The 14,706-nt window shown below is 47.2% G+C and overlaps 1 protein-coding gene across 2 annotated transcripts in view; it reads right to left on the reverse strand.

Moving 5' to 3' along the window:
• HR (HR lysine demethylase and nuclear receptor corepressor) overlaps positions 1–14,706 on the reverse strand; it is a 418,401-nt gene that overhangs the window by 247,538 nt on the left and 156,157 nt on the right. For both annotated transcript variants that reach the window (XM_078666365.1, XM_078666366.1), the window contains 2 exons: positions 8,160–9,328; positions 1,547–2,606 (listed from right to left, as the gene is read on the reverse strand). In XM_078666365.1, the coding sequence (XP_078522491.1) occupies positions 1,547–2,606; positions 8,160–9,293 (2,194 nt within the window). In that variant the 5' untranslated portion in view covers positions 9,294–9,328. The remainder of the gene's footprint in view (positions 1–1,546; positions 2,607–8,159; positions 9,329–14,706) is intronic.

Consider the following 14,706-nt stretch of genomic DNA (forward strand, 5'->3'; position numbering starts at 1 on the left):
ATTACCTCACTGAATTTCTATGCGGAGCTTTTCTCTCTTTCCCTATTTCTCTGTCTAAGATCTTCTGCCTCCAGTCTCTAAAATGTCAGCACCCCTTGCCAAAGCACTCCCTCTCCCCTTTTTGGGGAAGGATCCAGTATGTAGGCCTTGGAGTCTCAGAGACCCCTCTGAGAGAGTCCACTGCGTAATGGGAGCCTCTCACAACAGAGATAGGGAAGTGATACCACTTCCCCTGGGATCACAACTTACTGTTCTTTGGGCGTTGCTTTGACTTGTCTACCGGTTTGTGTCCCCGTCACCCTTCCCTTCCTCTTTCCTTGCGGTGTCTCTCACACTCCCCTCCTCTTTCCTGCCTTCAGTATCTGTCTACTTCCCCTACTCCACCCCCCTCCCCTGAATCCCTCCCCTTGCCTGCTTTTTCCCTTACGTATTTGTGCTTATTGTTTATCTCAACCTTACAAGTAGCTATGTTGCCATGCTCTTATAACTTTATAACCTTTGTAATCGATGTAAACTTGTAACTGTGACCTGATACTCATGTAAAGCGCTCTGATACCTCCGGGTCTAGCCAGCACTATATAAAACCTTTTAAATAAATAAATAAATAAAATGCCCTTCCACTGTCTGGGAAAGTAACCTCAACTCCATCTTGTGCACGTGAGAAGTTGGGGGCTTCCAAAATGGAACCCATAGGCCTCCTTTATTCTGGTTCGCCCAAGACATACACAATGTGTGTAACACACAAACACACACATACATGTAAACATTCATGAGCTCGGGATATCGGCACAGGGATCCGGGTTCATCTGTAGCAACAGAACTTTACAAGCAAGTAGGCAGTAGGACACCTCTCCTGTGACAGAGATAAAAGGCCTGGCCACAATAGGATCACTACAACACTGGATATCATGGTACGCTGCCCCCACTCCCGATAGATACTTGAACCAATGAAAGGAACAGTGGTCCTCTGTCATTGTGGACAGTACTCTTGGTGCAACTCCCCAGAATCAAGACTGATCTAGGACCAGACTCTTATCATGGGACAGACCTAGGCCTTCGCACACATGCTACATTAGAATGAGGCTGTGGCCACAAACCCCAAAACCAGAAAACCAGATACTTGAAGTTGGGCACTCTGTGCCCGGGACTCGACTGTGCACACTTGCATCCCAATAGAAGCCTTTTAATATTGTTTTGATGCTTATGCTCTGCTTCCACACATTTAAGTATAGAATATTACAACTCTTTCGGGCATTACCCCGTTAATTCTTGAGTATGAAAAGAGTCTTTTGTCTGGTTCTGGTAGCTGGCGAGCTAGAGGGAGGCAATTGTGGCACTCATAGTAGGCAAGAGTGACAAGCACACCTGAGATGTATGTTACTTGACTGTGGATGACTTTGGAGCCGTAGGCGGGTTATCAAATGTTTCATGTCTGTAGTTTATGGCAATAGTTTGGGCTAGGAAAGAGTTCACATGAAAGCACATCAATACCTCTTCATTTTGTCTAAATGGTATCTATCTGAACAACCCCCTCATCCCCTCTTACCTATTGGTGCATCAGGGCCATCTCCAAGGTCTGCACCACATTTTGGTTCAACAAGGTCTTTGGGCTCTGCTCCTGACCCCTCCAGATCACCTCCACCTTTTGCTGCCTCTGCACGACTTCTCTTTGCTTCGGTGGGGGACCCTTTAGGCTCTTCTTCAGCGATGCAGTCACAAGGCCTCTTTGCTGCTTGTTGAAGGCCTCTCTCTTCCACATTTATGTCAATCTGGTCTTCTTTCTGGATGGTTTTGCCACTCCGGCATCCCTGGTTAGCGATATGGCCGCTGAACTGCTCTGAGTGCCTCGAGAGCCATGTTTGCTTCATCTTAGTGTGGTTCCGCGGAGGGTTGGCAAACGCCACCAACTTTCCAGATTTGCTGCTATGTCCCGACCTACTTCCTTCATCCACAGGAGTCCTTGTGCTCAGTGGGCCACAGGGCTCCCCATCCCTGCAGCTGTCTGGCACCGGGTGCCCAATGTGCAGCTTTTTGTCACCTCGCATTCCATGGTGCTCAGAAGGGCCATCCCTTTGGTTATGGTTTGGTATGAGTATCGCACCTGGCCCACTGTGGGCAAATATGGTGGCACGGTGGCCTTCAACAGTCTCACAGGCTACCGGGAGATGGTCCCCTGGTGCAGAACCAGATGTACTTTGGTTTGCCGATTGCGAACGCACATGTTCTTTGGGTTCTGCAGACACAGCGGCTGGTTCATGGGGAGAACTGACCTGCAGCTCTGAGGAAGCCAGAAGAGAGGTTTCCGCCACTGCCAGGCTGTTGTCCAGCAGACGCAGCGGCCTGTAGCTTTGGGTGTCGCTTCCAGCGGTCTTTGCTCGAGGTAGGGAAGTCCTGCTGTCTAAGTGGTGTGGCTCGCATCCCCAGCTGGGCCCACGGGGATACTCCATATAGGGAAGTGCCGCCATTTTGTTGTCTTGGGCCAGCCGGTCCTCTTCAGACCCGCAGGCGCGGACAGTACTACCCAGCCCTGAGGCAGACTTGACAGGTGAGAATCTGGGATCTTTAACCGGAAGATGTAGCACGCTTTCCCTCCTGTTGGAGCACTCCTGGGAGAGGAGTCAGAAAGACAAACAGGAAGTTAGTATGAGAGGGGAAGGGAGAAACGAAGGAGATGGAGGATGAAACTCAATAGTGAAGGAAGAAAGAAATGTAGGAAGAAAAAACTCAGTTATAAGCAGGGATCAACAAAAAGAAGAAACATAAAAAGAAGAGAAACAGGAGAAGAGTCAAACAACCAAAGGAAGAAAACAATGAAGCACGAGGTAAAAGAGAAATACCAGAATGACACAACGAATGTACGGGGAGAAAGAAGTATAAAAGAGGACAGGGAGAAAAAAGATAACATATTATAAAGTTATATGCACATTATCTTCTCACATACCAAAAAGAAAGTTCCACACCAAACACTTTACTTTTTCTCTATTTGGTCATTCTTAGGCCCTACGTGTGCAGATTCTGTCTACATGTTTTTCAGTTAATGTGTCTTACATTTTGACTTTTATTTTTCTTCACCACCTGGCATCTCCTCCCAGGTTCTTTCCTGAGAACCAGGCAGACTGTGTCTTCGGTGCAATGTGTGCCTTATGGATGAGCCCAGAAGGTTGTTGTGGTAGTACTACTGTCTTAATTATGGAAGCAACTAGTTCCTGTAAAATGTAGCAAATGGCCGAGTTTAATATATCTGCATCATTGATAACCACTTTTGCACTAGTACGGTGAAATTTAGTACTGCAATTTGTAAAATCTAAGTATGCACCCATCAGTCTATGCACATTATGAGCCTGATTCACCAATATTTTGCAGTATCTGAGGTCCTTGGGTACCAATGCTTTTTACCATAGATACAGAATGGATAAAACCTTTTCATACTTCAGGGCCTTGCTCTTGTAGTTCCCTTAGCTTAGTATTGAGGTCCATGGGTACGCAAAAAGTAAATCGTAATACTCCTGGTTTACTCCTGGAATGCAGGAGTATGCCAGAATTACTGCAAGAGTAAGGCAGACTAACTTATAGCAAATTCTTTCTGAATGAGGCCTCCCAGAACTAATCTGCATAGTTAGAAAAAACTAGAGCAAAAGTACCTGGCACTGGAGAAAAATTGTTCAGCACTCTGAGGGAGAGGCAATAATTGGACATAAAATTCTCTTGAAAGATGGAAGTGAGCCTTCTAATCTGAGACAATTGCTGAAAGCTGACCCACAAGAGTTGTACCAATGAGTGTGTGTTTGCCCCCCTCTGAGTGCTATGGGTTTTATCACGGCATGACCAATCTTTTAATGTCCTGGCCAACACAAAAATTTGGAAAATCACCTAAACCCTCTATTTTGTAACCTTATCAGTATATACTTTAAACAATAAATATGAGCAGAAAGCACTTTAAAATGTGCTCCTAGATCTGCTTTAATGATCTGTAATTTATAAATAAAATAAATAAAGGTTTTTATTAAAAATGAATACAGACGTTTTTATATAATTTTTTATGTAAGCATCACCCTGGGCCTTTGCAGAATCTTAAAACTTACACTAATAACCTGGGAAAGGTGGCAACCCTACTGAGTTCAGCCTGTGTGCTGTTCTATGACTGCCTGTGAGTAGAAGAGCACTATGACTGTGTATGTCAGCACCTGCTGGCAGCGGCGGCTAGTCCACAAGAGCGGAGGAGCGTCAACCGCCTGCTGCGAGCCCAGCAGGCAAACACACATAAATAAAATGACATTATAATACCATTTTATTTTGCCACCAGCTCGTGCTGCGTACAGCATGAGCGTGAGGAAGGGCTGAATCCTGCTATTGTAGGATTACTGCTGCCCCTTTCAGTGAGCATGTCTGTTTGGTTGGCTGGCTACCTACGGCCAACCCGATATGTGCACTGTAGACCCCGTATTCTCCCAGTTATGAAACAGCTGGGGGATTGCTGGCACAGGCCCCCAGCCTCAAACTGAGCGCTGGGTTAACCTGCTCCCACCAATCCTGGAGCTCCTCTCACGCTGATGTGAGCATCTCCATGATTGGTTAGGTTCACGTTCCACTGAACAGGAAGGAAGTCCTTTGCTCGTGGAATGCCAGGGAGAAGGAGTGCTACATATACGGTGGGTTTGTCACCATCACGCCTTACCATATTTTTTAAACGGTAGCTGCCACTGTCTGCTGCCCCATGTCTTTTAGTGGGTAGAACAAAGGTCTTCAAACTGTAGGATGCACCCAACAAGGGGGTTGTGATTACATAGCCAGTAGGAGTGAATGTAACAGCATGGAGCTGTGCCCATGGTCCAGTCTGCCGGTGGCTGAAAAAGATGGCCTGGAAGTACAATTTGCTTGTTAGACATATTTCCAGGCTGTTTATATTTACACATCTTAAGGGGAGGGGAGAGGACTCAATATAAGAGGAAGGAGGGGTATTGGCTTTCAATCAGAAGCAGAGGGTCTGCATCCCTGGAGCCTCAGAGCAATGTCCCAGGTGAGAAGTGAAGGGACACATGCATGGTATCCTTTGTAGGTCTGGCTCTAGCCTAGCTTGTTCAATGTTACTAAAATTAAATATATAATTTGTTTACTTATGGGGCTTTTAGACCTCTACATCCAATTGATCTGTTGTTGTGTCATTCCCATTTTTCGTCTGCCGAACACAGCATACAGCATGAGTCACCCCACTTCAGCCACTGCACTCACTTACTGTGAGGGACGGCATTCTGCTTTTTCACAAATAACATGTCTGCCATTTCTTTTTATATTGGCAACAGCCCAGTAGTTCTCCTAACAATTGATGTTTTGCAAAAACCATGGGAAAAAACAGAAACAAGTATTTAAAAAAAGACGAAAGTGTGGCTTTGCCAATGCTTGTTTTTTTAAGAGGTCAGAGACAGGGTTAACGTGTGTGGAACCGGAATATTGCGAAGTAAATGCAGTTTTACCATAATATTGATGCCTAAATATTGAAGACAAAAATATCAATAGTTAAGCTTAGGTTTACTGTACTTAACTCCACATATATGGACCTTGTACCTTCAAATTACATAGATGTGGAGTAAATATATTTACCATATGATATTCTACAGCCCAGTTAAAGAGGAAGAGAAGATAGCATACTGTGAGCTTGGGCGAGCTGGATATAATTAGTGGGCCAAGGAGTGGGAGTTCATTTTGTCCCCTTTTATTTTTAAGGAAGGGCAGCTGAGACGGTCAGGACAATAGCTATCATTAGTGCTTCAGGTTCCAGGGATAAAAGGTTACACTGCACCCCAGTTTTGTCTTTCTTACCAAGCAAAATGAAAGTATGGACCCTTTTTCCCTGCTAGTATCAAAGAAGGGGGGCAAAAGCGGAAAAGGAGACTGACTGGTTTGTCCCTCATAGACATGTCCTCAGGGGACGTGATATATGGCTCATTTTTCCCCTTTTTTACAAAGGCAGAGAAAACAGCCTGCACCTCAGAGTGCATTTATCATTAGTGTTGGATTTGAAATGTTATCTCTGTAATGCGTGTGATTACAATGCTTTATTTGCTATGTTTGAACCCCTATTCTCGTAAAGTTAGCATGCATGGCGCCATATTTATTGACGCCATGTTGTTGCATACCCAATATCGAGTGTCTGACTCTGTAATGCTCGTCTCTGCCAGAAGGCCGCCAAGCCCCTCCGGCTTGTTCTTCTCCAGGTTGGAGCTTCGCTGTACTAATGAATGTACTGTTCATTATTGCAGCCTTTTACCATTAGATGTACTCGTTCTCATAGCTTTACATGGTAAAGAGCTGCTGCATGGCCTTGAGATTGAGATAACATGTTCCTTGCACAGTGGCACAGGCCATCTTATGTGCCTTCCATTGTTCACCATGGCCTGAGCTGAAAAATTCCAGTTTGGGCGGGTCTGTAGCGGTGTTGGGATTGTATAACTGGTGTTAACTTGTGGAGGGAGACCAGATCCCTCGGCAGTCCTCTTAGGAGACTGGTCGGATTGGGCGCCGCTGCAGCGTATTTACAATAAACTAACTGGTTTGTATTCTCTACTGTCTGACCGATTCTTCATTTATTGGGAAGGCATATAGGTGGTCATGAGTGACCCCGGTGACCCGATTCGGGTCACTTCCTTCATTAGTGCAGCAAGTGTAGTACCACCAGACACAGGGTTCTGAGGGGTCTACTGCACACCAGTTTTGTCTGTTGTACTACCCGAAATTGGAGAGGACCCATTTTCCCACATTAATAGCATTAGGTCTCCGGTCACCCTTGCTGTGCCAATGTTACTTTGGGCCTTAAAAGAGATGACCAGGGAGAGAAGGGAAAAATAATTGGCCAATTTAGAGTACTTTATGAGGTACGGAACAGTAGCCCTGACATTTGGTGGCGGGGGGTTGGGGGGGCGGAGACTTCATAATCATTTGCTGGGAAAGGGTGGCCTCTAAAAAAAAGTTTGAAGACCTCTGATATAGATGTTTGGTGGTTGTTTGCGTGAACTTACCCCCAGGTTGCTCGAGTGAGCCTCCTTCATTGACTGACAGCGTCACTGTTGTGTACGCAGCAAGGTCCTGCGTGCAGCCTGCTCTCTGACACTGTGTGCAGTGACGCTAAGGCTGTCTTTTAGGGTTCACCTGTGAATGCAACGCTCCATGACTGTTCCTGGGGCTGCTCGGCCACTGCTTGTTTTTTATGCGGTGAGTCTGTGACTGCCTGCTTGCAACTGCTCTTTTGGGGCTGTATTACGCATTGTCATTGTTTGCGCCCCGCTCACCTTTTAGAAGGTACGCCTGGTGCAAACAATGACAATGCGCCCCATTATGGTGAATGCGCTGCCCCCAGGGCTGCTCTGGGGGCAGCGCATTTATGTGAAAATATGGAGCGGCGCTCCATGTTTTCAAAGTGCAGGCAGCAACCCACCTGCACTTTTAAAGGGGTTTAGAGATCCCCTTGTAGGTGGGTGCAGTCAGTGACTGCACCCGCCTGCAAGGGGATGTCTTGTTCTCCCCTCCAGAGGGCTGCTCTCAGTGGGTGCACTCACACTGCGCCACCTTGAAGATGGCGCACTGTGAGTGCACCCACTTAGAGCTTCTTTGCCTCTGCACCCACGTCTGTAATATGGAGTGGGCGCAGAGGCAAAGGAATTTCCTCATTTGCAAAGGGCACGCCCTTCTGTGATTCCAAAGTACCCCGGGAATGCAAAGCAGGCGCACACGCCTGTTTCGCCCTGGGGCACTTATTGTAATACGGCTCGAGGTATTTGATATAGGTTGGTTTTCTGGTTGACCTCGAGAGCTTTCTCCTTGCTTTTCTGACAGTTTGTGTGACTGCCCTGTTTCTGGCTATGAATGTGCTTCTTGACTGTCTATGTGGCGCCCTGTGGCTGGTTGCCAGCATGCTTCGTCTTACTTTGTTGGTGAACCTTTACTGCCTTCGCGACTGCTCTGTGACGTCATGTGTGACGGCTATTTGCGATAAGACCAATAGGGGCTTATAGCCGAGGAGTATATAACTGAGCTCTTGTTGCTGATTATGTGTGATGTATACTGAGGGATAACACATGTCACCTCCCCTGCCTCTTTACATTTATGACTGTTATCACATATAAAATGCCCTTCCCACTTATGCCTAGTACTTTCTTGAAGCCTACCTTCCTCCTGGCAGAGAGGCCGTTCTCTGGGGCAGGCTGGACACTGGCGCTGTGATGGGGTCTTAGGTGGTTCACAGGGTGGCTCCAAGCTGGTGGGTAGAGCCCTAGGTGCCAGTTAGCTGCCGCGAAGCGAGAGTCCTCCAAGATAGGTGGGCAGCTCCCAAGAGAGGAATGGGGTATTGTACCTGGGTTTCCAGAGTAGGGTGCCTCCTCTAGACCACTCACTGCATCCAGTGTGGGCCCAAACAGTGGGTGCCCTTCGAAAAGTTTGACCCCAGTGAGAAGGTGGCAGTGGGCGCTTAGCCGACGTAGAGCTTCATGAGTTCTGGTGTCCTCCAGTGGTGGGTGGACACCAGGAAGAGCGCCCACTGTTGGGGCTCTCGTGGGCTTCTCTGCCATGAGCATGCCCTTGGTCTCCAGGCCACCAACTGGGAAAGGGTATATGTATGGATGGGCATAGGCAGAGGCCTGACTGCCTGCCAGGGTCTCTGCCCAAGTGGGTGCCTGTCCTGCCAGTCTCCCCAGCCAGTCCCTCATCCCTTCTCCATTCCTCGGAGCAGAAGGCGTGTCTGCAGAATCGTGCCCGCGTTCCTTTTGGACGTACCTCCTCTTCCTGTACGTAGGCGAGGGAAAAGCTTCTAATCTCGGGGGGCTCTCCTCCTCCCTCCTTGGATAGGCGGATTGCTCCTGCGTGGAAGCAGATGTCCGGTTTCCACTTGTCTCGTGACAGGCATCTTCTGTGGCCCAGAAAGCCTGGAACTTCTGCCGTGAGGGCTCAGCCTGCCTCGAAGACATCTGTCCTGCAGGGACACTTTCTCGGTTAGTGTCATTTTCAGAGGTGCCTGTCTCTCTGGAATCACCATTTCCTGAATAGTCACTTTCCCTGGCCGCACAATCCCTTGGGTAGTCCCTTGAACTGGCATCACAGTTTCCTGGATGGTCCCTCTCACCTCCATTTCCTGATTGGCTACTCTCACCAACTTCCGCATTTCCTTGGTGAACCTCGTGCCTGGCATTGCCATTTCGAGGCTGCTGGGTATCCCCTCTCTCTTCACCAACTGCTCTGCCAGGTCCAGAAGGATCCCCCTGTAACCGTCTCCTCTTGGGTGACGTCAGCTGGTCCTCCAAGTCCATCTCTTCCGCCTCCTCATGAGCGATTGGTGGGTTACCTGAGGAAGACAAACAAAGCGTCAACATTCGCTGATGGGCTTGGGAGATAGTGCTGTAAACTATATATAATAGTCACGTGGTGGTCTATGAATAATAATGACCAAGCTAGTGTTGTGGGTGGGGTTTGTTCCTATCACATATCCCTGTTGCTTTATTCAAATTGCCAAGTAGGCCTGCTTGTCCACTGCCATATAAAATCAATACCAGACATGGTGCCATTCCCAAAAGACCACTCTTAAAATAAACTGCCTGGTGAAGTAAAAAGAGTGACATGGTCCCTAATGCATGCATGTGACACAGGTCCCTGCGACTCCTGGTTGGGTGCAATGGGCAACTCACCCCATGGCCACCTGTGCCACTGCAACAATAATAGCTAACCCTCTGGAACTGACCATCAGTTGCAGCTGGAAGGAAGACAACCCAAGTTTATTAATACCCCCTCTTTTTTATGACTTATAAGACAGTACTGGTTGCCTGCTGGGACCATTACTTCTAAAGAAGAATGAATTAGACACTAACCGATTCATTTTGATTTTTACTGTAAAAAGTCTCAAAATGTTGCTTACATCATATACCCCTTAGTGAATAAAGACTTTTTAAAGCCTCAAAATGAGCAAAGATAAATCGTCAAAAAATGCAACATTTGAAATGTAACCATTTTTGATTTTTCTTGCCATTTTTTAATGTAGGCGGTCAGCGATTTTTATTTTATTTTATTTTATTTTTTATAAATCAGATATGTTTTTGCTTGAACAAAAAATTACTCCAAATGTTTATATCACAAGCTGTAGTGAATACACACTCAAATACAGAGGCCACAGTTTACTTGCCACATTATCCACGAACTACTGCATAATTCACAGATTCAAAAAAAAATTCTATCTACACGGATCAAAAGTTACTGAAAAAGGAGCAACCTGTTTTAGCACACGGTGGCAGCTCCTTTTCAGGTTAGCTGGTCACCTTTTAGTTATGGATTGTAGTAGTTAGGTGTTAAACTGGAACTTTGCAGGTGAAACAAATCCATAAACAATATTAGTGTGTATTAAACCGACAAATTAGGTAAATAATACTGCCACAAAATGTTTTGCATTATGTGGCATTATTTGCTGTATAATTTAGTTAGCCTTCCGCATACTTTGGCCCTTCATGGCCGCAAATTCAGTGGCCAACTATAAGTGAGGATATTCTTTCTAAGATCTTAGAATGCTTATATGTTTTACTAAAGGGACGCCTGCCTGTAGGCATTATTACTGTTTACTGGTTTTGTTGTGATAAAAGATTTTTGGGTGTATCTGGGATTGTGTGTACAGATGACCATGGTAGGGAAAATCAGAAATGAGGACCAACTATGAGGGTGCTTCCCTACTCCAGAATAGGAGCATGCACAACCCCTGTAAAGACTTAGCAGAAGGCAAGCTCTTCCCACACCCCAGTTCCATGTTGGGCTGTGAACAGAAACGCATCAATAGTGTACGCAGCGGCGGTGCGTCCATTGGGGCGTTCGGGCGTTGCCCCGCCAACCAATGCGCACCGCCATCTGAAACTTCACCGGCCGCACCAGATGTAGCTTATAGGGGAGAACGGGGATGGGGCTGTACTTGATCGGGTTGTTGTGAGCGTGCGTGCTCACGCTTCTCAGCAGTGCTACTGGCGCTGGCGCGCATGTTTGCTTTGGGCTGGTCATTTTTCTGACCAGCCCGAACATGCGCAGTAGCCTCCCCCTTGGGAGACCGAGGGTTGCCTCATGCCGCAGCCTCCGGTCTCCGAATGGGGCAGGGAGTTACGCTGCTCCACAGCCAACCCTGGCGCTGATAAGCAACGGAGACCGCTTTTTTGCGGTTCCCAAGGGGATTGCAGAGGACACCGATTTAGAATGAAAGGTGGTCTTTTCTTTTGGACAAATAAAATGACACATTTGACACCATTCTGACAGCGTAGTTGACCCGAGTATAAATATCTAGGAAGACTGGTGAAAATTGTTATGATACAACAGCACCAGCATTGGGGTCACTCTCGAGCAAACCACCAAATACCGTGTAAGTAAGAATTCCAACAATCTTTGTCACAAACCAGACTGACCCGTCACCCGCCTATGTGCAGACTCCTGTTATCAAAATAACAAGATGTTGCGTGTGCACACTTTTAAAAGTGCACAAACCGTCACGCATATGCTTTATTTCACACTTTAACCTTTTCTTTGTGGCTAAGTAAAACCATCTAATGTTCTGCTGCTTTGTATTGTGTTTTGCAGCAGTGTTCTTTGGTATCACATTTCTTCGTTTCTGTACGACTCTTGCTTGGTGCTTTGTTATTGTGGCCCATGAGTGGTGGACCCTAGGTGTATGATTGTTGCAGGTTACACAAGTTTGGAGAGTCTTTCCCCCAGTGTTGTGCTTTTGCGCTGCTGATGCTGGTTCTCCCTCTCTTCATGCGACACTACCCCTTATCACGTAGGTTGGCACCAGGGGGATGCTTCCGGACTGAGCACTGCCTGTCAGCTCCTCGCCGAGGGGCCTGGAGATGTTGAACTGCAGTGCCTTTCTGTTTCTGTGTGCGGTACGGCAGGTTGCAGAGCAAGATTGTGGCGTCCCCTGGGCGACGGTGCACCTGTGGATGTGGTGCCCAGAAAATGTATTGGTCTGGTCTACCCTGCGTGGCCGAGCTTCTTGCGTTCTCTGCTTGGCAAGTGCAGTAGCAAGAAGTGGGGACCCCGTGGGCGGTGTGGCACCTGCAGAAGTGATGTCCATTTGCATTTGTGCAGTGGATGGGTGGATGCATGAATGAATGATGGATGCACGATGGGTGGATGGATGGGTGGATGCATGAATGATGGATGCAGGATGGATGCAGGATGGGTGGATGGGTGCAGGATGGATGGGTGGATGGATGGATGGATGGGTGGATGCATGAATGGATGCAGGATGGATGATGGGTGGATGGATGGGTGGATGGATGGGTGGATGCATGAATGAATGATGGATGCAGGATGGATGGGTGGATGGATGGGTGCATGAATGAATGATGGATGCAGGATGGATGGGTGGATGGATGGGTGGATGCATGAATGAATGATGGATGCAGGATGGATGGATGGATGGGTGGATGGATGGATGGGTGGATGCATGAATGGATTATGGATGCAGGATGGATGGATGGGTGGATGCATGAATGAATGATGGATGCAGGATGGATGCAGAATTGGTGGATGGATGGGTGGATGCATGAATGAATGATGGATGCAGGATGGGTGGATGGATGGGTGGATGCATGAATGATGGATGCAGGATGGATGCAGGATGGGTGGATGGGTGCAGGATGGATGGGTGGATGGATGGATGGATTGGTGGATGCATGACTGGATGCAGGATGGATGATGGGTGGATGGATGGGTGGATGCATGAATGGATGCATGAATGAATGATGGATGCAGGATGGATGGGTGGATGGATGGGTGCATGAATGAATGATGGATGCAGGATGGATGGGTGGATGGATGGGTGGATGCATGAATGAATGATGGATGCAGGATGGATGGGTGGATGGATGGATGGGTGGATGCATGAATGAATGATGGATGATGGATGCAGGATGGATGGATGGGTGGATGCATGAATGAATGATGGATGCAGGATGGATGCAGAATTGGTGGATGGATGGGTGGATGCATGAATGAATGATGGATGCAGGATGGATTCAGGATGGATGGGTGGGTGCATGAATGAATGATGGATGCAGGATGGATGCAGAATGGATGGGTGGATGGATGGATGGGTGGATGCATGAATGATGTATGGATGGATGCAAGGTGGTTCGGGCTCGCTCGCTGCGGTGCAATATGCAAAATAGTTTACGCCTCACCACTTTCAAATGTCACCAGCCGCCCCTGTATTGTAGGTAATATTTTTAAATATTTGGGTGGGGCAAGACCATGGAAATATCTTTATTAGGTGCCACAAACTAATTCCCAAGCACTATGGAAATACTCTGACTCAAATCACATAATATCTCATGGTACAAACTCCATGGTGAAGGGCTAAACAGCCAAACCAGGAGAAAGTGGCAGTGACTTCAGAATGTTCTCACTTTTTGGACGATAGAAAGTAATTAATTGAGAAATTTAGGTTAGGAAAAAACCCACAAAACTCTTTATATCAAATGCACAAGACGACAAATGTGAAACACACATAGAAGAAAATCAGGGCTCACAAGAGACCATGATTTTGACTAATGTGGGACCTTCCAGTCATGGCCAAAGGACGTGCAGCAACAGCTCACACAAAATGCTGAACAAATCAAAAGGTGATGGGATGAGTTGCTTGAATTCATTTCACCCTCTGCCAATCACTCTGGGCGGCATTCCTGTCCATCATTTTCTTGCTTTCTGTGCCACTACAAACAAGGAAGAACCGTATACATATGTGTTTTGGCCTAGCACCAAAAGTGACTAACAAGATAGGCTGCACCTCACTGATGAGGCTCAAAACAGGCGGAAATGTGCCTGTGATTGCTTGGGCTTACGTGCAGGGAGGCACAGACTAGCAGTTCAGACTGGAATGTCCTTTTCAAAATGGCTCCAAGGTTGGTTGCCTCACCATTTCGTGAATTAATTCTTAGCGCCTAAGTTATAGTTTTTTTGCCGTAGGGCAGCGCAGCAGGCCTTGCTGCTGCGCTGCCCTACGGCAAAAGAAAAGGGCAGGAATGCGCCTTATCTATAAGATACGGCACCTTCCTGTCTTTTCCCCTGCGCTGGTGCTCAATAGGCTGCTGTGCCTCAACGCAGGCACCTTTGCACCATGGTGCAAGGATGCCTGCATTACGGGGATGATTATTTGTGTGCAGGAAGGGACACAATCCTGCACAAAAACAGTCACAAGGCTTTTTCCTCTTTCTATGTGTGCTGCATATCTTTATTTCTCCTCGTTGTGCCTCCCTTACGCCTCCCCTGGGGAGGCGTACGTTTTTGGCACTCAGGCTTATGAGTTTTTGTAAATCTGGGGCAGTGTCAAAAAGAACAACCCCAGCAACACCCATGGAACGCCCCTTTCATGCAGTTTTCAGCGTGAATGGGGCACATACTTATAAGACCATGAAAAGCCACGTAACGTGGCTTTACGTGGCTTTATAAATATGCCAGTGGTACATCGCGCCACCGTAACATCAAAAAAGTGACATTCCGGCGGTGCAATAGTGCTCGTAGGGCATCATAAATGAGGCCCTTCATGTATAGTTTTGGTATATCGCAACCTTTAGGAAATGAAGACTTTTTACATACTTGTGTAAGGGCTAGACGGTCGACCTCGAAGCTGGGGAATCGGGTTCGATTCTCAGCAACCAAGCTCAACATCCTGTGATTCTGGGCAAATCACGTAATCTC

This window comes from Lissotriton helveticus, chromosome 11, assembly GCF_964261635.1.
Source record: "Lissotriton helveticus chromosome 11, aLisHel1.1, whole genome shotgun sequence".
NCBI classification, from domain to species: Eukaryota; Metazoa; Chordata; class Amphibia; order Caudata; family Salamandridae; genus Lissotriton; species Lissotriton helveticus.